The 25023-nt window shown below is 42.9% G+C and overlaps 1 protein-coding gene across 6 annotated transcripts in view; it reads left to right on the top strand.

Moving 5' to 3' along the window:
- Positions 1-25023, top strand: part of agbl5 (AGBL carboxypeptidase 5) — a 70156-nt gene that overhangs the window by 22256 nt on the left and 22877 nt on the right. For all 6 annotated transcript variants that reach the window (XM_060902804.1, XM_060902801.1, XM_060902800.1 and 3 more), the window contains 2 exons: positions 12403-12536; positions 12609-12663. In XM_060902804.1, coding sequence (XP_060758787.1) covers positions 12403-12536; positions 12609-12663 — 189 coding nt within the window. The remainder of the gene's footprint in view (positions 1-12402; positions 12537-12608; positions 12664-25023) is intronic.

The following is a 25023-nucleotide window of genomic DNA, read 5'->3' as shown; positions in this document are numbered from 1 at the left end:
GACGGGGGGGATTCGTCCGACCCAGATTTAAATTCACCTCGTTCGGTCCCCCCCCCCCCCCCCCCCCCCCCTTATAGGGAGGTAAAAACGTCTATGCTGTCTTTCTTTGCATAAGGCAAACCTCATGGAAAAATCAAAAGACTAATTACCATTCGGTTTATTGAGGTGCACAGCAGTACATACAGTGGTGCTTGAAAGTTTGTGAACCCTTTAGAATTTTCTATATTTCTGCATAAATATGACCCAAAACATCCTCAGATTTTCACACAGGTCCTAAAAGTAGATAAAGAGAACCCAGTTAAACAAATGAGACAAAAATATTATACTTGGTCATTTATTTATTGAGGAAAATGATCCAATATTACATATCTGTGAGTGGCAAAAGTATGTGAACCTCTAGGATTAACAGTTAATTTGAAGGTGAAATTAGAGTCCGGTGTTTTCAATCAATTGGATGACAAATCAGGTGTGAGTGGGCACCCTGTTTTATTTAAAGAACTGGGATCTATCAAAGTCTGATCTTCACAACACGTTTGTGCAAGTGTATCATGGCATGAACAAAGGAGATTTCTGAGGACCTCAGAAAAAGCGTTGTTGATGCTCATCAGGCTGGAAAAGGTTACAAAACCATCTCTAAAGAGTTTGGACTCCACCAATCCACAGTCAGACAGATTGTGTACAAATGGAGGAAATTCAAGACCATTGTTACCCTCCCCAGGAGTGGTCGACCAACAAAGATCACTCCAAGAGCAAAGCGTGTAATAGTTGGCGAGGTCACAAAGGACCCCAGGGTAACTTCTAAGCAACTGAAGGCCTCTCTCACATTGGCTAATGTTAATGTTCATGAGTCCACCATCAGGAGAACACTGAACAACAATCGTGTGCATGACAGGGTTGCAAGGAGAAAGCCACTGCTCTCCAAAAAACTTGCTGCTTGTCTGCAGTTTGCTAAAGATCACATGGACAAGCCAGAAGGCTATTGGAAAAATGTTTTGTGGATGGCTGAGCCCAAAATAGAACAATTTGGTTTAAATGAGAAGCGTTAAGTTTGGAGAAAGGAAAACACTGCATTCCAGCATAACAACCTTATCCCATCTGTGAAACATGGTGGTGGTAGTATCGTGTTTTGGGCTTGTTTTGCTGCATCTGGGCCAGGACAGCTTGCCATTATTGATGGAGCAATGAATTCTGAATTATACCAGGGAATTCTAAAGGAAAATGTCAGGACATCTGTCCATGAACTGAATTTCAAGAGAAGGTGGGTCATGCAGCGAGGCAACGACCCTAAGCACACAAGTCGTTCTACCAAAGAATGGTTAAAGAAGAATAAAGTTGATGTTTTGGAATGGCCAAGTCAAAGTCCTGACCTTAATCCAATCAAAATGTTGTGGAAGGACCTGAAGTGAGCAGTTCATGTGAGGAAACCCACCAACATCCCAGAGTTGAAGCTGTTCTGTATGGAGGAATGGGCTAAAATTCCCCCAAGCCGGTGTGCAGGACTGATCAACAGATACCGGAAACATTTAGTTGCAGTTATTGCTGCACAAGGGGGTTACACCAGATACTGAAAGCAAAGGTTCACATACTTTTGCCACTCACAGATATGTAATATTGGATCATTTTCCTGAATAAATAAATGACCAAGTATAATATTTTTGTTTCATTTGTTTAACTGGGTTCTCTTTATCTACTTTTGGGACTTGTGTGAAAATCTGAGGATGTTTTATGCCATATTTTTGCAGAAATATAGAAAATTCTAAAGGGTTCACAAACTTTTAAGCACCACTGTACATAGTTGCAACTGCGCAGACTGCACAGGTTGCGAGCTCGAGCTTGGTTGCTATGGTTACCCACAACAAGTTTGACAGGCATATCGGGGACAGCTCCTCCTAGTTCAGGACCCCAACACGGCATGATGAAGGGTGCCAAAAGGCAGAAAACGATTGCATCATTTTTTCAACAAAAAAAAAAAACGACTAAGTAAACTGTGCCTTACTTTATCATATCACCTTGCAATTTTTTGATAGTCTGTTCAAAGTAATGTCGTAGTGAAAGTAAAATCGTACGGAGTAGAGAAGCCTTTCTGGTAGCCTCCTTCTTTCGGTGGTAGTCTGTAGATACAGTGCTCAGAAGGCAGTTTTAATGTTTAATCTGGCGTTCCCTGCCATAATTTCAGCGAGCATATTGTTTCATAAGGAAATTTTGCGAAGAGTTGTTGACTGACTGCTGCTCACGCAACACACAGGCATAGTTAGAAAGTCAGGATGCACTGGTTTACACTTTACACACACACACGTAGCCCAGCCTCTCGCTATGTTTAACAGTTGGAACTTAGCGGTTTTAAAACTAGTTTTGCAATTGCTGTCCGTGATGATAATGTGTAAACTTTGGATTTCCATAGGCTATGTTAAAATGTTATCATTGTCCTGGCCTGCAGATAGTTCCTGGTGATGGCAGTGAGGGAGGTGAAATAACATGTATACACACTACCGTTCAAAAGTTTGGGGTCACCCAGACAATTTTGTGTTTTCCATGAAAATTCACACTTTCATTTACCACCATAAGTTGTAAAATAAATAGAAAATATAGTCAAGACATTTTTCTGGCCATTTTGAGCATTTAATCGACCCCACAAATGTGATGCTCCAGAAACTCAATCTGCTCAAAGGAAGGTCAGTTTTATAGCTTCTCTAAAGAGCTAAACTGTTTTCAGCTGTGCTAACATGATTGTACAAGGGTTTTCTAATCATCCATTAGCCTTCTGAGGCAATGAGCAAACACATTGTACCATTAGAACACTGGAGTGAGAGTTGCTGGAAATGGGCCTCTATACACCTATGTAGATATTGCACCAAAAACCAGACATTTGCAGCTAGAATAGTCATTTACCACATTAGCAATGTATAGAGTGTATTTCTGATTAGTTTAAAGTGATCTTCATTGAAAAGAACAGTGCTTTTCTTTCAAAAATAAGGACATTTCAAAGTGACCCCAAACTTTTGAACGGTAGTGTGTATGTGTGTGTGTGTGTGTGTGTATATATGTGTGCATATATATATATATATATATATATATATATATATATATATATATATATATATATATATATGCACACATACATATATACACAAAATGGAATCATTTGCTGACAGCTCAGTCCCCCCCCAGTTCAAAAATCCTGTCCGCGCCCCTGATCATCGGATGTTATTGAGCTGTTAGCCTATTGTTACCTTAATTTTGTGACGTTTCATGATTTAAAAAAAAACCATCCCCCCTTCTGTTTTTTTGACAAATCGCACCCTGTGTGTGTGTGTGTGTGTGTGTGTGTGTGTGTGTATATACAGTGGCGGATGTAGCAAATTGGGGGCCCCAGGCGAAGGTATGTATGGGCCCCCCCCCATCCGATCCGAAACAAAAAACAAAACAATGTACCGACTGCATGGTGGATAGGCAGGTAAAGCTAATCTATAGGGAAGTAAAGGTTGGAGAGGAGAAAAAAAACATTCCCCTTTAAACCCTGCATACACTTCTTTACTCCAAAATGAAGATGGAAAGCAGAGAACACACAAAGTGTAGCACTACACAAACTAATAGTCATGATGGAACCCAACAGAGAACAAGATTTCAGATAACATCTGTCTTTGCCAAAATGCCAGGAAAACCAGCACTGTTTTATTTTTTTAAAGATCAGAACATTTCAAACATTCTATAAATAAAACTATGTACATGATTGTGTGTGTGTGTGTGAGTGAGTGTGTGTGTGTGAGTGAGTGAGTGAGGGGAGGTAAGAAGTGTGGACTGAGGAGAGATGAGGTGGCATTTGGCTCTAAGCAACTCCATATCCATGTGAACGTATGTGTCAGTGAGTGAGTGAGAGAGAATGAGACAGTGTGAGAGAGAGTGGTGTGTGTGTGTGTGTGTGTGTGTGTGTGTGTGTGTGTGTGTGTGTGTGTGTGTGAGACAGAGAGGGTGAGTGAATGAGAGAGTCTATGAGAGAGAAAAGAGAGATTGTTCTCCACATCAGAGTCCTACTTGTTGATGTCTTCTCACAGGTCTTCACACGTACATGATGCACAGCCAGATGTAGGAAAATGTAAAATGATAATTAAAAAAAAACATTGTCACCAACTAACAATATGGTCATCATCATCGGTGTCAAAATGGCCATCACTGGATAACTCTTCCACCTCATTTGTGTCAACGTTGACACTGTTGATGATGGAAGGTGGCAACGTGTCTTGTTATCCTCCTCAGCTAGTGCCACTTCACATCAGCTAGCTGCTGCTGCTCTACCGGCATCATGTTCAACGTTTTGAATGACGTTGACGTTGTTGTCGCGGTCTCTAGCTACTAGCAGGGTCGGGAAATCCAACTTTCAGAGGCTCTTGCCGGCTTCTGATCACTTCCCTGGGAGAAATGTTTCCCGACTTCAGAACTTTGGCTGAAGTGGCGCTGGTTATTCGTCTCCAGTGTCACAGCAGAGCGCGGGTTCAGCCTTCAGAATAAAATTAAAACGTCAATGAGAAGTCGTCTGTCCGAGGCAAAGACGCAAAATTTAATGACAATTGCCTCGGCAGCAGTCTCCATTGACGACTTTGATTATGCACAAGCGAGTTCCCAATTTAAATCCATGCGGGCCAGAAGGAAGGTTTGAGCTCACGCAAACAGGTCAAATTAGATTGTCACTTAAATCGTTGTAGTGGACTGTTCATATTTTAACTGCAATTGTCTTGCTACGTTGTAAAATAACATTGTTCATATGCCCGTTAAGGCACAACAGCCGCAATGTTTTTAGCGGAGGGAAAATGGGTTCACAAGTGACCGAACGTCAGAATCTCTGTTCATCTTTTTGCATCATAAATGCATAAATAAATGATTAAATAATACAAGCTCTCAGTCTCTGCTCTAATTCAGCCCAAAGGTGTTCTATCGGGTTGAGGTCAGGACTCTGTGCAGGCCAGTCAAGTTCATCCACACCAGACTCTGTCATCCATGTCTTTATGGACCTTGCTTTGTGCACTGGTGCACAGTCATGTTGGAAGAGGAAGGGGCCAGCTCCAAACTGTAAAAAACAGTCTGCATGCCTAGGTGGTTGATTTTATACACCTGTGGCCATGGAATTGATTGGAACACCTGATTCCGATAATTTGGATGGGTGAGCAAATACTTTTGGCAATATAGTGTGTGTATATGTGTGTGTGTGTGTGTGTGTGTGTATATATATATATATATATATATATATATATATATATATATATATATATATATATATATAAAATCAATCTCCTTCTCACCCCCGGGGGGGGTGGTGGTATCCATGTCATCATAGACGTCGCCAGACCCATTTTAGGGTAGCTCCAGCCACCCTATCTTATGGCAAAGCCACCCTATATTTTTTGCCCTTTTTTAAATTATTTATATTTTTATTTTTTTTCCCAAAAAAAAAACAAAGGCAGTAAAGCACTGAACATGAGCCATCAAGAACGCAAGTTAATCCGAACAACAGTTTCTGCTTGCTTATTTATTGTTTAATGCAATATTATTAATATCGTTATGATTCCTCCTCATTGGCTCTGTGTCAAGCGTCACGTCGAGTGGTAGGCTAGTAGGACTTTAACTACGCGGGCATTCTGCAGCAGGCGCGGTGCGGGCTTCCATTGAGTTGGGTTTGCAGAGAGTCAGAATTCTATGCTTTCATTTGCAGACACACACGGTGAGATTGTAATTTGATGTCAGTGGTTCGCATTTGCTTAACTTTACCTAGGCTATATTGAGCAATGAGTAGTGAGGAAAGACGATATTGTAGCTTTTCTATTTCAACTGTAAATCTGGCATGTTAGCATGGTGAACAAACTTACTAAGCTGTGTGGGTTGTAGCCTACTAGCATTAGTTTTGGCATGGGAAAAGATTATCTGTCTGTCTATCCTTTGGCTAGATGGATATATGAAGATTTTTTAAGAAAGGGAGTCTGGTGAAGTTGCTTCAGCAAGCAATTAAATGATGAAAGCAATTTTAAAATAGAATAGAAATGGTGGGAAGTGTGTCCCCAAGGTGTGATGCTCTTGAAATAATGAATTGATTGACAGCCTTAGTAGGTGCTCTGAAAAATGTTCGGCGCGCGCTGCGCGCGCACAATACCTTTTCTCCTCTGGGTGCTAAGCTACCCCTGTCTCTCAAACCTAGTGACGTCCCTGCATGTCATCCTCAAGCTCGGGTCCTCTACCAGAGGCCTGGGAGTTTGAGGGTTCTGCGCAGTATCTTCGATGTTCCTTGGACTGCGCTCTTCTGGACTGAGGCTTCAGATGTTGTTCCTGGGATTTGCTGGAGCCACTCTCCCAGTTTGGGGGTTACTGCCCCAAGTGCCCCCACTACCACGGGGACCACGCAACCCTTGACCTTCCACATCCGTTCCAGCTGCTCTTTCAACCCTTGATACTTCTCAAGTTTCTCATGTTCCTTCTTCCTGATGTTGGCGTCAGCTGGGATCGCCACATCTATCACCACCACCCTCTTCTGCTCTTTGTCCATCACCACTATGTCCGGTTGGTTAGCCAGGATCTGTTTGTCAGTCTGGAAGCTGAAGTCCCTCAGAACCTTGGCCCTGTTGTTCTCAGCCACCTTCTGTGGTATGGCCCATTGGGACTTGGGTACTTCTATTCCATACTGGTTGCAGATGTTCCTGTATACTATCCCAGCCACTTGGTTGTGCCTCTCCATGTACGCTGATCCAGCTAGCATCTTACACCCTGCTACTATGTGCTGGACTGTTTCAGGGGCTTCTTTGCACAGTCTGCATCTTGGGTCTGATCTACTCTGGTAGATCCTGGCCTCTATGGCTCTTGTGCTTATGGCCTGTTCTTGTGCTGCCATGATTAGTGCCTCTGTGCTGTCTGTCAGTCCTGCATTATCCAGCCACTGGTAGGATTTCTTGATATCAGCCACTTCCTCTATCTGACGGTGGTACATACCATGTAGGGGTTTGTCTCTCCAGGTTGTCTGTTCCTCCTCCTCCTCCTCTGCACTCTCATCAGGGTTCTGCTGCCTGAGACATTCACTTAGCAGTTCATCCTTTGGGGCCATCTTTCTGATGTATTCTCGGATTTTCGATGTTTCATCCTGGACCGTGGTCTTGACGCTCACTAGCCCTCGGCCTCCCTCTTTCCGCTTAGTGTATAGTCTCAGGGCGCTGGACTTGGGGTGGAACCCTCCATGCATGGTGAGGAGCTTTCTAGTCTTGATAGTCTAGTTTCTATCTCCTCCTTTGGCCAGTTTATGATGCCAGCGGGGTATCTGATGACTGGTAGTGCGTACATGTTGATGGCTCGGACCTTGTTCTTACCATTCAGCTGACTTTTCAGGACCTGCCTTACTCTCTGGAGGTATTTGGCTGTGGTTGACTTCCTTGTGGCTTCTTCATGGTTTCCATTAGCCTGTGGAATGCCAAGGTACTTGTAGCTGTCTTGGATATCACCTATGTTGCCCTCTGGTAGGTCAATCCCCTCAGTCCGGATCATCTTGCCTCTCTTTGAGACCATCCGGCCACACTTGTCCAATCCGAATGACATCCCTATGTCATCGCTGTAGATCCAGGTGGTGTGGATCAGCGAGTCTATTTCTCGCTCGTTCCTGGCATACAGCTTGATGTCATCCATGTAGAGCAGATGGCTGATTGTTGCCCCACTACGGAATCGGTACCCGTAGCCGCTCTTCGTGATGATCCGACTGAGGGGGTTCAGGCCTATGCAGATATGTGATAGCGCATCTCCTTGGTATATGCCAAGGTATATATGGGAGGTTGCTGTGGTCAGCTCTTAGGTCCACTAACCTAATACCTGTATCTCTTCAACCGGGTGGCCAGAGCAGTTTGGCAGTTTCGAGTGCCTCTGGTATGGAGAGTGAGTTGTACTTCCTGGGTGCCCCTTTATTCACCATGTTCCCTTTCTGTAGTTCAGCTAGCTGGCTAACTTCTCTCCATGCTGCCTTTATCTTGGCCTCTAATCGTCTGGATACTGTTTATGTCCCGAGCCCACCTTGTGTCCAAGCATCTCCATGATTACTGTTGCTGTACTGTGTATCAGCTTGTTGGTCTCAGTATTCGTCGGGGGCTCCAGGTTTCCAGTTGGGTCACGATCTTCCTTCTCAGGTCAGCAGCTGTTAGGTGTTGGGGCTTGGTACCCAATCTCTGGTTGTGGGGATGATGACATCTCCCCGCTGACCTGTCTTCCTGGCTCCCCCTTGCTGTAGCATCGTTGTTGTATTTCATTAATCTCTAGTTGTGATAGTAGATTTCGATTACGGATGTTGGAACACTGGGCTAGTAGCTGTTTCTTTGTTAGCCTTGATTGTGGGTTTCGAAGTATCCAATGGTCCCCTCTCTCTGGGACTGCTTGTATAGTAGCATTCCAGCAACTCCGTATTTTCTGTCCTCGTCCATCGATGTCTTGTTCCAGTAGCCCATTTCTCATCAGTTTGCCCTGGTTCCCTAGCAACTGTTGACCCGGGCGACGTCTGAGCCGGTATGACTCTATCAGTTATGTCTTCACTCATTCCTGAGGTAGGCCGATATATCATGAGGGGTCTTGCCTAAGGACCCTTACTGGATGATGTTTTGCCCCGACTGGGATTCGAACCCCTATCTCCTGCGTCGTAGTCAGTGAGCATTACCACTGTACTATCCAGCTGATATATATATACACACAGTGGTTACGTTAGACTTTTTCATTGTCCGTCATTTTGACAGACGGGGTTGTAAAAATTCCGTCATTGTCCATTATTATCTGTCATTTTATTTTAACTTTTAAATGACAATGTATATAGGCTATAAATGCTATATATTTAATAACTTGTGTTTTCATGGACTCATTTTCATTACATGTAAAGTGAAATATTTAAAGCCTTTTTTGTTTTAATTTTGGTGATTATGGCTTATACAGTGGTGCTTGAAAGTTTGTGAACCCTTTAGAATTTTCTATATTTCTGCATAAATATGACCAAAAACATCATCAGATTTTCACACAAGTCCTAAAAGTAGATAAAGAGAACCCAGTTAAACAAATGAGACAAAAATATTATACTTGGTCATTTATTTATTGAGGAAAATAATCCAATATTACATATCTGTGAGTGGCAAAAGTATGTGAACCTCTAGGATTAGCAGTTAATTTGAAGGTGAAATTAGAGTCAGGTGTTTTCAATCAATGGGATGACAATCAGGTGTGAGTGGGCACCCTGTTTTATTTAAAGAACAGGGATCTATCAAAGTCTGATCTTCACAACACATGTTTGTGGAAGTGTATCATGGCACGAACAAAGGAGATTTCTGAGGACCTCAGAAAAAGCATTGTTGATGCTCATCAGGCTGGATAAGGTTACAAATCCATCTCTAAAGAGTTTGGACTCCACCAATCCACAGTCAGACAGATTGTGTACAAATGGAGGAAATTCAAGACCATTGTTACCCTCCCAAGGAGTGGTCGACCAACAAAGATCACTCCAAGAGCAAGGCGTGTAATAGTCAGCGAGGTCACAAAGGACCCCAGGGTAACTTCTAAGTAACTGAAGACCTCTCTCACATTGGCTAATGTTAATGTTCATGAGTCCACCATCAGGAGAACACTGAACAACAATGGTGTGCATGGCAGGGTTGCAAGGAGAAAGCCACTGCTCTCCAAAAAGAACATTGCTGTGTTCTTCAGTGGAGCTGCTCTCAATGTTGACAGAGGGCCTGAAGGAGGGGCCTTGCCAGATGTGCAACCAGCAAGAGTGAGGGAAGCACTGACACAACTGTTCTATAGCCAGCTGTAGCCAGCTGTATCCTATTTGTCAATATAGCACGTTAAAAATGTGCAAATACATTGATATCTGATTCCTGACTTAAAAAGATTAACAGTACATTTCATTATGTTGTAATTATAGTTTGATTGTTATTGCGAGTGTTACCCACACCAACTGTGAACAATAAATCAACATATTTTTGTTAGTTTATTTGCTACTGCTGCTTTAAGAATTAATAAAAGGTTCACACACTTGTTTTGGTGTTGCTTGTGTATTTATTACACCATAGTTATAACAAAAAAATCAACTTCAAGTTGAAAAACTGAACATGGTATTAGCCCTTACTTTTCATCCTCAGGTCTAAAGGAGGGGGGGGGGGGGGGGTGATCCTGGGGGTGGAAAGCATGTGGCAGTGGCTGGTTGAGATCCTGAAGGAACAGAGGCTGGGTTGGAGATGGGGATGGGGACATTGGATAGGCTCAGGAATGATGTGGATAGTTTGGGTTGTACATTGGGGCCTGGTAATGTGGCTGGGGTGGCTGTGGAGGATGTCGGTCCATAAACTGGGTGAACATCTGGAACATCCTGCGGTCATGCTCATGTTGAGCCGCCTGCATTTTCAGGAGTAGGCCATTGTCTTCAGCCTTAAAGGCTTTACTGATTCTGTCAGCAAACACCTCCAGAGTACTTTCCATTTTTGACTTCCTCTTACGAGTCTTTGCAGGTGCAGCTACAAAGGGAATAACATAGGAATGGGTTAGTAACCCCCCTCTGGCCCAGATGAAAAACCAGCTCAAAGCACACCTCTTCACAGAAGCCTTTGTCCCTCTATCCCACACACTCCCTGTACATACACGCGTGCATGCACACACAGTACATACTCATGCACACCATGTAAAGTGACCTTGGGTATTTGGAGAGGTGCTTTATAAATCAAAGTTTTTGTTGTTCTTGTTGTATTACTATTAATATTACTATTACTTTTATTATTATCGTTATTATTGTTGTTGTGTTTTCAGGTAGGTTGTTGCCAAAAGATGTAGCTTAAATTATAATGACAAAAAACGGCAATACTTACAGCCAATGGATGTAGATGCAGAAGAGTTGTGTGGTGCATCAGTAGCCCTACTGTTTTGTGTCTCTTCCGCGATGGAACCAGGGGAACCTGGGGACAGTGATGTCGGCCCATCCACTGTGCATGTAATCAATAACACAATACAGTTAATGATACGCTAGTACAGTGTTTTTTTATAGAATTACTGGATGTTATTAAAATAAGCAACAAAGTTTCATTTAGGTCCACATTTTCAACCATTTCAAACCACTGCGGTAGTATTTCGAATTGCAAAACAACTAGTTAACTCGGACAGCATGTGCACCCACCTGTATCGGAGTTGGTAGGGCTATCTGCCCTAGCAGCGTGACCTGCGCTGTCGTCGGTGCCCGCCTCGGTGCAGGCTTGCTCCGCACTATCCAGCAGCAGCTCTGTAGGGTCCACGCGAGGTTTGTCGCCCAGAATGCGGTCGAGCAGGTCGTAATGTGGACATGTCACACGACGCCGGCCGCTTCTTTTGTTGGCATCCTTAGCTTCTTTATATTTAGCACGAAGGCTCTTCACCTTTCGCTGGCACTGAAGCCAGGACCTCGTGTACCCGCGCTCGGCCAGTGCTTTTGCTATTGTTTCAAAAACAGCGCGATTTCGGTATGACCCCTCCAATTTCGCCTGCATAGCTTTATCCCCCCAAATGTTAAGTAATTCAAGCACCTCACAGTCCCTCCATTGGGTGCCCTCGGAGGTTTCTGCAGCATCTCCATGGCCGCCTGCCGAGTTGTCGTCCGCCATTGTTGTTGTTTTCCACCAAAGAGGTGGGATTAGCCAACGCAGAATAGTGACGTTTGTCTCTTGTTGATGACGTGTAGGTCGCATGAATGCGACCTGTCCGGTCAGACTGCAGTCGCATGTGAAAATAATGGATATGAATCGGAATTAGGACCACATATCCAAGCGGCCTGGGTCGCATGTGAAAAAATCGAATCTGTGTCGTTCAGATTGTCAATAACAAATCGGATACAGGTCGCATATGGGCAAAAAAATCGGATATGGGTCGTTTCAGGGTGCAGTCTGAATGTAGTCTTAGACTATTCATCTCAAGGTTTGATGTGTTGTGTGTTCTGAGATGCTTTTCTGTTCACCATGGTTGTAAAGAGGGTTGTTATTTAATTTACCTGTCCTATCCTGTGTAAACAGTCTTTGGAATTGTGCATATGGAAATCTCAGGATATCAGCAGTTCTAGACATCCTCAAACCAGGCCAACGTCCATGCCATGGCTAAAGTCACTGAGATCCCATTTTGTCCTAATTCTGATGATTGATTTAAAAATTATCTGAAGCTCTTGAACTGTATCTGCATGATTATGTGTATTGCGCTGCTCTCACATGATTGACTGATTGGATATTTGCATGAAAGAGCAGGTGTACATTAGCTGGCCATGCAAATGAACATTTTTTGGTACAGGATTTATGGACTACATTTTGTACTTTTTAATTTTTGAATGACTAAAAAAAATAATTCACAACAATCCTGGTTTTCATTACATTCTTCTTTTACTTTCTTGTGTCTGCGTAGGAAACAGACATCCTCATTCTCAGCCAACATTACAGAGCAAAGATCCTCCTTCATGGAATGGGAGGGGCATCATGAATGGCAGGCCAAGCTCCACTCAGTCATTTTCAGTATTGCAGAGGAAGAGGTTGTCACAGGTAGAGCACTGTGACTGTATAAACCTGCATACGTCTTGGAAATTTAAGTTACTTATCACGTTCTCTTTTCAGACCTCTTTAAAGGAGCTCTTTTCATGGACGTTATCTCATCCATTGAGTGCAGAAGGTAATGCAGTTAATTTTCATATCGCAGCTGTTAAACCTGAATAAAACATCTATATTCTTTTATTTTTATCAAATGGGTTCATCTTGGGCGGCACGGTGGTGTAGTGGTTAGTGCTGTCGCCTCACAGCAAGAAGGTCCGGGTTCGAGCCTCGTGGCTGGCGAGGGCCTTTCTGTGTGGAGTTTGCATGTTCTCCCTGTGTCCGCGTGGGTTTCCTCTGGGTGCTCCGGTTTCCCTCACAGTCCAAAGACATGCAGGTTAGGTTAAGTGGTGACTCTAAATTGACCGTAGGTGTGAATGTGAGTGTGAATGGTTGTCTGTATCTGTGTGTCAGCCCTGTGATGACCTGGCAACTTGTCCAGGGTGTACCCCGCCTTTCGCCCGTAGTCAGCTGGGATAGGCTCCAGCTTGCCTGCAACCCTGTAGAACAGGATAAAGCGGCTAGAGATAATGAGATGAGATGAGATGAGATGGGTTCATCTTCTCTGTTGGTCTCTGTGATTTCAGGTGTGAGCTGCATTTCTGCCCTAGTCGAATCCCAGTACTTAAAACAGAGTTTTCCTCTCATCCTCTCCCTCGGTTAACATGCTGTGACAGTCCCATCATGAGATCCTGGAAGCTTGTCAAACCCGGTCTCAAAAAACACCTAACAGGTCTACACTTAATTATCTCAACATCATTGATGTCAATGTGCTGCATGAAACTGCGGTGAGGTACCTCATTAGTAGTTGAAGGAAATTTTTTTCTATTGTAAGCTTCTTTTGTTTAGATTCTGGTTCAAATAGAAGGTAATTATTTTTAAAAAGAATTCTGGAAATCTATACAAAAACTTTTTTTTTGCATTTTTTTTAAATTTAATTTAATTAGGTGTGATTAGGGAGCTTAGTCTTTACATGATGAGTGACTTCATTATGTGGTGTGTTTGGGACAGATCACACTGCGCTGCATTCAATGACAAAAGCTCTGCTGAGGAACTCTTCCCAAAGTTATAAGTGCTCTGGGGAGATGAGAGAAGCCACAAGGAAACAGGTCTCTCTCACACGCACGCACGTACGTACGTACATACTTCTATCGTTGTGGGGACACTCATTAACATAACATGTTCCCTAGCCCTACCCTAATACTCCCATTACCCTAACCTAACTCTAATCTGAACCCAAAATCTAAATCTTAACCCTCAATCAGCCCTTTGAAGACGTGAGGACCAGCCAAAATGTCCTAACTCTGTTGGGGGGAAAAAGCGTATTCCCGTCCTCAATATGTTGCAAGTACACACACACACACACACACACCTTTTAGAGTAATGGAGTGCTGAATGTACATATAGTGCAAAAAGATACCACTGGGAATTGTAGCTATTTCATTTTCAACTCCAGTGTGTGTGTGCAGTTCTTGCTTCATGGGATGGAACACTTGTTTAAAATATATGGCTTATAACATAGTTCATATAATAAAGCAAAAACTCGAATGTACTATATAATCCATTGCAGTTGCATTAAACTGAAATGGAAATAGCTGTGTTCTGCAATATGGTAATTTTAAGGGATTTTAAACCATGACATGTGACAGTCAATTAATTTAAAAAAAAATCTGAAAAGGTTGCATCTAGTTAAAGGGGTTGGCTCACCCTTCCCAGAAGCCTCTGCCCCAAGTAACAAGTTGCCGTTTTTGCATCTATGGAATTTCCAGTTTGATAAACAATCCGCAACAATCCAGTAACATCCTAAGCCAAAAATCATAAATTATAACATGAAATTGAAGATATTTTGTTAGTTATATTTTAAATTATTTTGGTTGATCTGTTCCATTTTCATATGGTTATTCTCTTCATCTACATGTCATATGTGGAAGTTCTGAGTAGACTATGCTGCCTGATATTGTCTTTCCTTTGTGGCAGCAAGAGAGATGGCTGAGGCTGGTTCTGATCCATTACAATGGAAAAATCAAATGAAAACAGAATGGATCTTAAAATATACAGTGACATGCAAAAGTTTGGGCACCCTTGCCCAACCAATAGTTATTTGAGCAGAAGATGAGCTGATCACTAAAAGGCAAAAAAGTTAAAGATGATGACACATTTCTTTAACATTTTTGGTAAGATTGCATTTTTATTTCCATCATTTACAAAATTTATTTTTCCTTTTTTTTTTTTGTATTTATAAAATACCAAAAAAATGGAAAGGGGCTGAAACAAAAGTTTGGGCACCTGACATGGTCAGTACTTAGTAACACTCCCTTTGGCAAGTATCAGAGCTTGGAAATGCTTTTTGTAGCCAGCTAAGAGTCTTTCAGTTCTTACTTGGGGGATTTTCACTCATTTGTTCTTGCAAAAGGCTTCCAATTCTGCAAAATTCTTGAGCTGTCATGCACTACTTTTTTGAGCTCTATCCACAGATTTTCAACGATGTTTAGGTTGGGGGACTGTGAGAACCATGGCAAAACCTTCAGCTTGTGTGTGTTGAGGCCATTGTAGATATTGAGGTGTGTTTTGGATCATTATCTTGTTGTAGGACCCATCCTCTTTTTAACTTCAATTTTTTTTTACAGATGGTGTGATGTTTTCTTCCAGAATTTGCTGGTATTTATTTGCATTAATTCTTCCCTCTACCAGTGAAATGTTCCCTGTGCCACTGGCTGCCACACAAGCCCAAAGCACAATCGATCCACCCCATGCTTAATAGTTGGAGAGGTGTTCTTTTCCTGGAATTCAGTACCCTTTTTCTCCAAACATATCTTTGCACATTGTGGCCAAAAAGTTCTGTTGTGACTTTATCAGTCCACAGGACTAGTTTCCAAAATGCATTAGGCTTGTTTAGATATTCATTTGCAAACTTGAGATGCTGAATTTTGTGGCTAGGATGCAAGAAAAGTTTTCTTCTGCTGACTCTACTATGAAGGTCATTTGTTCAGGTGTCGCTGCAGAGTAGAACAGTGCACCACCAGAGTCTGCTAAATCTTCTTTTTGCAGTCAAACGGGGGGTTCTTTTCTTTTCTAGCAATCCAATGAGCAGTTCTTACAGAAAGTTTTCTTGGTCTTCCAGACCTTTCTTGACCTCCACCGTTCCTGTTAACTGCCCTTTCTTAAGAACATTACAAACTGAGGAAACAGCTACCTGAGAATGCTTTGCTATCTTCTTGTAGCCTTCTCCTCCTGGTTTGTGAGCATCAATTATTTTATTTTTTCAGAATGCTAGGGAGTTGCTTAGAGGAGCCCATGGCTGTTGATTTTAGGGACAAGTTTGAAGAGTCAGAGAATTTATACAGCTTTGAAATTTGCATCACCTGGCCTTTCCTAATGATGAATGTGAACAAGTCATAGCTCAATAAACTAATTAAGGTCTGAAACCTTGGTAAAAGCTAGAATAGAATAGAATGCCTTTATTGTCACTATACACATGTACAATGAGATTAAAGCATCTCCAATAATGGTGCAAACAGCGTGTAGAGAGAGAGAGGAAGGGGGAGGGGAAAAAAGGGGGGGTGTAATGGGGGTAAGGTGCACAGTCTGAGGTGTATGTGTTGTGTTACACAATTATGGAGTGAGGTATTACACATATAAAGTATTGCACAGAGACAGTCACATTATAAATTATTGCACGAGAGAGTCACATTATAAGATAAAATATTACACATTATGAAGTATTGCAAGGTAAGGTAAGGTGCACAGACTTGAGGTGTATGTGCTGTGTGTAAGGTGCACAGTCCTGAGGTGAATGTGTTGCGTTTCACATTATGGAGTGTGGAATTGCACATTATAAAAGTATTGCATAGAGAGTCATCTTATAAAGTACTGCACATTATAAATTAGTAAAATAGTAAAATAAATAGCCAAAAAAGAGAAAAAAATCTCTGACTAAGGCACTCCAGATTAAAATGTCTTTAATATTTTAGACAAGTCCTACACAGCTCCCAGCACTAAAAAGTTTTCCATCAAAAACTGTCAATCAATGGCTTTTTAGTGCATTTAGTGCAACGTTTTAGTGCTGGGAGATGTGTGAGGGGCGGACTCAGCAATGTGTAGAGCTTCAGGACTAATTATCCAATTGTCTTCACCTGTCCTTTTCTACATCTTGAACAAAGCTACCTTGTTCCTTTGTTATATTGCCCTGAAGAAGGCACCCATGCCGCTACGCGTGGGCTTTGTTTTTAATTTGTCCATGTAGGACTTGTCTAAAATATTAAAGACATTTTAATCTGGAGTGCCTTAGTCAGAGATTTTTTTCTCTTTTTTGGCTGTGGATCTAGAATACCTTGGATTAAAGAGCACCCAAACTTAAAAAAAGACTAAACCATTGGAAAAAGAGCACGCCATAATCTAAAAAAAACTAAAAGTAAAATAAATAGACTATAAAGTCAGAGCATATCCGAGTTCAGGGCGGTTATGGCTTTTGGAAAGAAGCTGTTTTTTAATCGATTTGTCTTTGTCCTGATGCACCTGTAGCGCCTCCCTGAGGGCAACAGGTCGAACAGATCAAAGCCAGGGTGGGAGCTGTCCTTGATAATATTCTTAGCTCTGCTAAGGCAGCGGGAGGTGTAAATGTCCATCAGGGAGGGGAGAGGGCAGCCAGTGATCTTCTGTGCTGCCTTAACTACCCTCTGGAGCCTCTCCCTGTCTACAGCAGTGCAGCTGCCGTACCATACTGTAATTGAGGTATTTCACCCACGTGACCAAGTCACGTGATGCAGCCATTTTGGACGGCACGCTTAAGTCCTTCAGTGTAAGGCAGTATGAGATGGTGGAGACCTTTGCACATTTTAACAAGAAAGTAAGCTGTGATTCGTGTTAAATTGGATCTGTCTTTTATCACAAACACTGTACCCAGCCTTGGTATGGAGCCAAGGTTGTCGACAGAAGTCAACAGTTTGATGAAGGATGACCCCAGCAGTTTGAAACGGTACAAGGTAGGCTATGTTCACAACACTGTCTTGTTACTCGGGGGATCCGAGATCCCCTGAAACAGACATGAGATCCTTTGAAAACATGATTTGGGAAATGTTGGGGGGTCTCTAAAATATTGGCAAAATGATGTTTATTGACATAGCAATCGTGTGTAACGGGAAGCATTTGCATATCCGAAGTGTTGTGTTTACATGACAACGACTGCTGCTGCCAGGATGGTTGTTGAGTAGCCTGACTATTTTTTTTTTCTTGCGTGTGGTATCATTGTTGACGCGAGGTTGTTTTTTCTCATCTCATCTCATTATCTCTAGCCGCTTTATCCTTCTAAAGGGTCGCAGGCAAGCTGGAGCCTATCCCAGCTGACTATGGGCGAAAGGCGGGGTACACCCTGGACAAGTCGCCAGGTCATCACAGGGCTGACACATAGATACAGACAACCATTCACACTCACATTCACACCTACGGTCAATTTAGAGTCACCAGTTAACCTAACCTGCATGTCTTTGGACTGTGGGGGAAACCGGAGCACCCGGAGGAAACCCACGCGGACACGGGGAGAACATGCAAACTCCGCACAGAAAGGCCCTCGCCGGCCCCGGGGCTCGAACCCAGGACCTTCTTGCTGTGAGGCGACAGCGCTAACCACTACACCACCGTGCCGCCCAGGTTGTTTTTTGAACATGCCAATGCGGATACGATTTCCCCTGATGAGTTATGACTTCAGACGCGATGCGTGTGTGGAGTCCGTGTGATATGTGCGTAAGATAGGCTTCTCATGTGTTTGGAGATCCGTGCTCTTTTTTTTCTCTTTCTTTCTTTCTTTCTTTCTTTCTTTCTTTCTTTCTTTCTTTCTTTCTTTCTTTCTTTCTTTCTTTTTACTTAATTTCCCTGTTTATTTCTGTGTCCCGTTTCTTTCTAGCCTCTGTTATTGCGTTTTATGTCTGATGTCTGCTACATGCAACCCTAGACAAATTAACACTGCCTTGTTTCACTGCTCAGATGGGTTAACAAACACTGACCCATTTACTTTTTGCTATATATTTTATCAAAATTGCGTTAACTGATAAACTAACCTGAAATGAAATGATCACTGCAAAGTCTGGAGTACTCTGTTGGCTCCCAATCCTGTCTCTTCACAGCTGTAATCCCTCTTGTCTGGGTCAGTAGGAAACCGGTAGTGATGTGTCGGTCGCGAACGATCCGGTTCAAAGAGCCGGCTCTTTGAAGTGAACGACGGGAGCCGGCTCTTCGGTGGGAGCCGAGTTGGGGAGCCGAATTATTTTTTTGTCCTTAGGTGCCTCAGAGAGAGAGACTTTCACAAAAAAAGTTGCTGTCCGATTGCGTCTTTGTGTTGTCTATTACCATTCAAAGGAAAAAAAGTAGCATGGTGTACACCTACTTTTTTTGGTTGATGTCATTCACAGCTGCGAAAATACGAAAATTGGTGTAATGCTTAAAGTTGTGGAGCGCAGGGGAGAGGAGTCTGTGAGGCACCTGAGGAGGGGTAAATCAGCTGTGTATTTTATATTGGTAATATAACACAGTTTTGCATTATGTTTGTGAGAAAATAATTTATTAATTGGTAAGTAAGTTTTATTTCTATAGCTAGAACATTGTTACACTGCTATACTTTATAAAGCTTTACAATGGCTACAAAAACTAAAAAATAAAATGGAAAACATCCTACTGATAAAATATAAATAATGTAATTAATTAACTAGTTAATTGCAGCAATTAAATCAAAAATAAAATCTCAGGAGCCGTTTGGGAGCCGAAAGAGCCAGCTCCTTATAGTAAGAAGAGCCAAAAGAGCCGGCTCCCGAAAAACAGCCGAAATTCCCATCACTAGAAACCGGTAAAAGGAGCGTCCTGTACGCTGTCCCTGTCTGTTGTGGCAGCCCACAGCACAACAAGCAAACACCATGGTTATTTATAGAGTGCTTACTGACAAATTAATCTATTCTAGGTGTCTGTAACACGTTTTTTTTTCAAGCCGGTTCTCCCTCTCTGTCTGCAGCATTAGTATGTAGCTTGACGTTCAAAATGGCGGACACCGGGGCGTCACGTGACCCTGTGACGTCAGGTGAAATACCTCAATACAGTACGTCGGCATGCTCTCGATGGATGAGCGGGAGAAGGTCAGCAGCAGGTTGGAGCTTAAGTTGTACTTTCTGAGGACTCCCAGGAAGTGTAGCCGCTGATGAGCCTTCTTAAAGACTGCTGTAATGTTTGCTGACCAGGAGATGTCGGCGGAGATGAGGACACAGAGAAACTGGAAGGTGTGGACCCTCTCCACATACACGTTGTTGATGTAGAGGGGGGCTAGGTCGGTGCTGTGTTTCCTGAAGTCAACAATGAGCTCTTTGGTTTTCTTAGAGCGAGGTTATTTTCTGAACACCAGGCTGCCAACTTCAGGACCTCCTGTCTGTAGGCTGCCTCGTCTCCCTTTGAGATGAGTCCGACCACTGTGGTGTCATCAGCAAACTTGACGATAAGGTTGTTGTTGTTGTGGGTCGGACTACAGTCATGGGTGTAGAGGCAGTACAGGAGGGGGCTCAGCACACAGCCCTGTGGAGAGCCGATGCTCAACGTGCGGGTGGAGGAGAAGTGGGGGCCAAGTCTCACAGTCTGGGGCCGGTTAGTAAGAAAGTCCTTTAACCAGGCACATGTGAGAGGGGGGAGGCCAAGAGTGTCCAGTTTTCTAATAAGGATGTCCGGGATTATTGTATTAAAAGCTGAACTGTAATCCACAAAGAGTATGCGGACGTAGCTCTGCTGCTGCTCCAGGTGATTTAGCGCAGAGTGGAGAGCTACGGCAATGGTGTCCTCTGTGGATCTGTTTGTGCGATATGCGAACTGGTAGGGGTCGAAGTCTGGGGGGAGGTGGTCTTTGATGTGCTGAAGAACTAGTCTCTCAAAGCACTTCATGATTACCAGGGTGAGGGCCACAGGACGGTAATCATTCAGGCTGGTGCCGGGAGACTTCTTCGGCACTGGGATTATTGTTGCAGATTTTAGGCAGGGCGGGATGACTGCCTGAGCCAGGGAGATCCTGGTGAAGGTAGGGGCGAGCTGGTGGGCGCACGCTCTGAGCACCTTACCAGGTACACCATCTGGGCTGGCAGCTTTCTTGGGGTTCACTGCCAGGAGCACCTGTCTGACATCGTGCTCCTGTACAGTGAAAGGAGTGGTGTAGGAACTGTGTGGTGGTGGGGGCAGGGCAGGAGCAGATGAGTGCTGCTGAGATGTTTCAAAGCGAGCAAAGAAGCAATTTAGCTCCTCTGCTAGTGGTGCACTCCAGTCTCCTGTTGGCACATCACAGTCTCTGAAGTTTGTGATGTCCTGAATGCCCTGCCACACCTCCCGTGTGTTGTTGCTGGACAGGTGGGACTCTATGCGCAGCCTGTGGTCCGCCTTGGCTTTATTTATTCCTCTTTTCAGATCAGCTCGAGCAGCTCTGTACAGAGCTCTGTCACCTGACCTGAAGGCAGCATCGCGAGCCCTGAGGAGTGAGCGGACCTGGCTGGTCATCCAGGGTTTCTGGTTTGGGAAGACCTGGATGTTTTTATCCACCATCACATTCCCGATGCAGAACTTGATATAGTCCAGCACCGTTCCTGTGAATGTCTCCAGCTCCTAGTTACCTAAGAACTCAAATGTATTGGGGTACCCAAACTTTTGCATAGTGTTCCTTTCCTTTTTTTTCACTCTACAATTCTACAAAACAAAAATAATACACAAATCTTGTATAAAATGCTGAAAAGAAATGTCATCTTTAACTTTATGCCTTTTAGTGATCAGATCATCATCTGCTCACTTAACTATTCACAGTAACAGACGTTTTAAGCAAGGATGCCCAAACTTTTGTATGCCACTGTAACTGCTTTGAGAAAATGTCTTTAGTTTCACATTACAATTTATAATCTATGGTTTAGAATGTTGCCAGATTGTTTTTCAAGCAGTGGAATATCCACGTATGTAAAAATGGTGAATCGCTACTTGGTGCATAGGCTTCTGAGAAGGGTGAACCGGCCCCTTTAACTTTTCAGAGATGTAATGTAGCCTAATTCAAATTCTCTTTCAACTTTTGCATGTTTCTAAGTGCTTAAAATATCAGAAAGTCATTTATGATATCACAATTGACTTAATGTGATTACTTTGGGGCTCTGGTGTCCTTATGAGCAAAGGGGTAGGTGAATGCGCCCCTGGGTCAGATTTGGTGTTTTTCAATTTTTCCATTCATATCTTTGTGATGATACAGCGCAGAAATACAGTTCAAATGGTGCCTCAGTCTATAGAGCCTTCTTTCGATTCCAATTTATTGCAAGATCATATGTGACTCAGAGTAATGAGGCTAAGAACATGTACGTATAAACATAGATGCTGCATTGGCCTCTGGTTCATACCTCAATGGTGCCACCAAATTGGTCCAGGAGATTTTTTTTTTGGTGTGAATGAATGAAAGTCAGTGGTTGCTTGAACAATGAAACATTGTTAAAAATACTGGACTCTTGTGCTGTGTGGGGTTGTAAAAACAAAATAGTTCAATGGTAGAAGCCCATGGTACTGGAATAACCTTTCACAGGTAATATTGCATAATTGGTTTTTAGCTCACCTGACTGCAGGCCAGGCCAGATGAGCTTATGCGAACATGCATCGTCCATCTGTCGTCTGTCTGTCATCCATCCACAATTTACAAAAATTGCTACTTCTACAGGATTGATTGGATTTTGATCAGACTCACATACAATGTTCCCCAGGTGGGTGTGCATACAAGTTGTCAAGATGGTGGTGCCACCTGTCATATTTACAATTTTATGGGTATCTGAAACTTTTGAGTGACTCATCACATTAAACGCTACTCTTCTTAAACTGCAGGGGTGTTGTCACTGAAACTCAAGAAGACTCTAAAGACATAATTATTCCAACAAGAATTGTTCGCCAGGTGGTGCCACCTGCCATGGATGCGGCTACTCAGGGGTCATATGCAATTTCACAAAAATCGCTACTCCTCCCATAGGATTGATCGGATTTCAAACTCTCACACAACAGTGGCCAGTATGAGCTACAGCCTCATTGAGGCTATTTTTGTTATTTAGTCATTACAGCCTTATGTTGAGCACTATTGTAACTAGGCTATGGTTGTAACCAGTTCGAGTAAATTATCGTTAGCCTAGCAATGTTAGCTGTCCAACACTACTATCCTACCCAGTTAATGGTGACATTCGAATGGTGAACCTAGCAAAGCTACTCATTATAGCCACTTTTCCATTATGAGGCCAACAAGTAAATGTATAACATAGGCTATACTTATCAGTTTACCTCAGTATTATTTTATCTGTCAAGTTTGTGCTAGGTTATGTGACAATAACCTTATTCAGAGTATATTAAAGACAAGGCTGCCAACTCTTTCACACTGAGTGGAAGACTTGCACGTTTGATGCAAATCTCACATTCTCATTCCCCATATGCTTTTTCTCATGATAACTTTCCTCATCTTTGCTTCTTCCGATGTAAAATTAGTCATTTTTAAGTGAAGGAACAGCAGTCTGTGCTACAACAAATCATCATCATTGTGCAGCCTTGGCCGAGAGAATACGCACAACCTCCCGCCAGCAGTCAGGGTCTCCCAAAGCAATGCCCAGTTCAGTGAGAGTGATCTTGGTGTCCCTAGCAATGACCTGGGGATAGGTAAAGCATTTCCTACCAGCTAATTTCCAAAGGAGGAACTTGGAAATTAGCTTCTCCTTGGCACGGAAGCAGTGGTCCACAAACTGTGCATGTACCTGACTCAGGTGGGTGCTTAGCCTCGGCAGGGTACCATAGATTTGGTCCAAAGTGGGGTGGGACCTCCAGGACAAACCCTGAACCCTGTGGAGCTAGTTGGTGTCACAACCATTGAGGCATTTCTGGAGGTGTGCACGGAGGGTTCAGGTCTCTGAGCCATACATTAAGTTTGATTCGATAGTGGACTTGAAAAGGTTTAATTTCAATAAGTTTGGCAGGTTGGAGCACCAAACGCTGTTCATTTTATTACATGAATTCCAAGCTTGGGCTTTCCTAATGAAGAAGTCTTTCCCAGAGTCCATGATCCAAGAACCCAAGCATAAACCAGCTTGTTTGAGACAGGCTCTGGACTTGGAGATGAACTCTGTCTTTGAAGGGTTGCATTGAAGACCAACACAATCAGCAGCTTCTTTTAGGGCATGGAAAAGGTTCTCTGCATCTGCTACAGTGTTGGAGGGGATTGCAATATTATCAAATTCAGTGATGTATTTACCTGGATGTCTGTAGCTGGTGCCAGGCTTTATTAGCAGACTCTTTTTGTTATTGGCATCAAGAGAGACATGGAGGATGTTGTCGAGGACAATGATAAAAAGGAAAGGATGTCCCCTTGTAGAACACCGGTGCTATTTTGGAATGATTCAGTCTCTTTGTCAAGGGTAATAACTCTTGTACTGGTGTTGGTGCAGAGAACCTTGATGGCCTGAACAGTCTCATCTGGAACACCATAAAGGGGAAGAATCTCAAACATGACCTCCCTGTTGACAGAATCGAAGGCTTTCTTGAAGTCAACGAATAAAAGCTCTTTCTTTGTGCTCCTTATTTCCTCAACTATCCTCCAGAGTGAAAGAATATGAGGAAGAGTAGAATGCCCTATGCAAAAGCTATTTTGATTTACATGAAGCAACTATTTGAAGGATCTACTTTCAGAACAAGTGTGTTAAGGAGCATTTTATTGTACAGTTTTGCGGCTATGGCAGTCAGAGAGGTCCCGCAATAGTTTTTATGGAGAGTAAAATTTCTTTATTTTGGTATGGGTAGAGTGTTCAAGGAAAACCAAAATGAAGTTGCCTCATGGGAGGTGTACACATGGTTGCAAATCTCGAGAAGAAGCAAGTGGAAGCTCTTATTTTTCCAGATCAAGAGAGGAATGTTGCCAGGACCAGATGACGTCATGCTGGTAAATTCAGACCCTTACAGAAAAAACACATGAATTTCCCATGTATTTCACATGTGATCACGTTACCACATGTGATCACATGTTACCACATGTGTTACCATGTAGAGCATATGTGGAAAACATGTTACCACATGTAAAACATTCCCACATGTGATTCACATAAAATTGGGCCAAAACCACGTTTCCCATGTGCAAATAACATGTTTCCCATGTGCAAAACACATTTTCCACATATTTCGCATGTGAGAAATCACATGTGAAGTTCATGTGGTTTTTCTGTAAGGGGAGGTAGCTGCTTCAAGTTCCTTGCTCATGAAATGAGAAGTGTTGATATTAAGGGCCTTTGCAATTTGAATTATTGGGAGGTTTTATGAGACAGGTGGAGAGCCTCCAAGAAGCTTCTTGAAGTAGTTCAGCCAGCCTTCTTTGCACTTTTCAGGTGATCCTCCATTGACCAAGACCGATGGTCTTTCCTTCCTACCGGTGATATTGTTGATT

This window comes from Neoarius graeffei, chromosome 21, assembly GCF_027579695.1.
Source record: "Neoarius graeffei isolate fNeoGra1 chromosome 21, fNeoGra1.pri, whole genome shotgun sequence".
NCBI classification, from domain to species: Eukaryota; Metazoa; Chordata; class Actinopteri; order Siluriformes; family Ariidae; genus Neoarius; species Neoarius graeffei.
The sequence above is the reverse complement of the archived record's forward strand: the minus strand, read 5'-3'. Positions and strand labels throughout refer to the sequence as shown.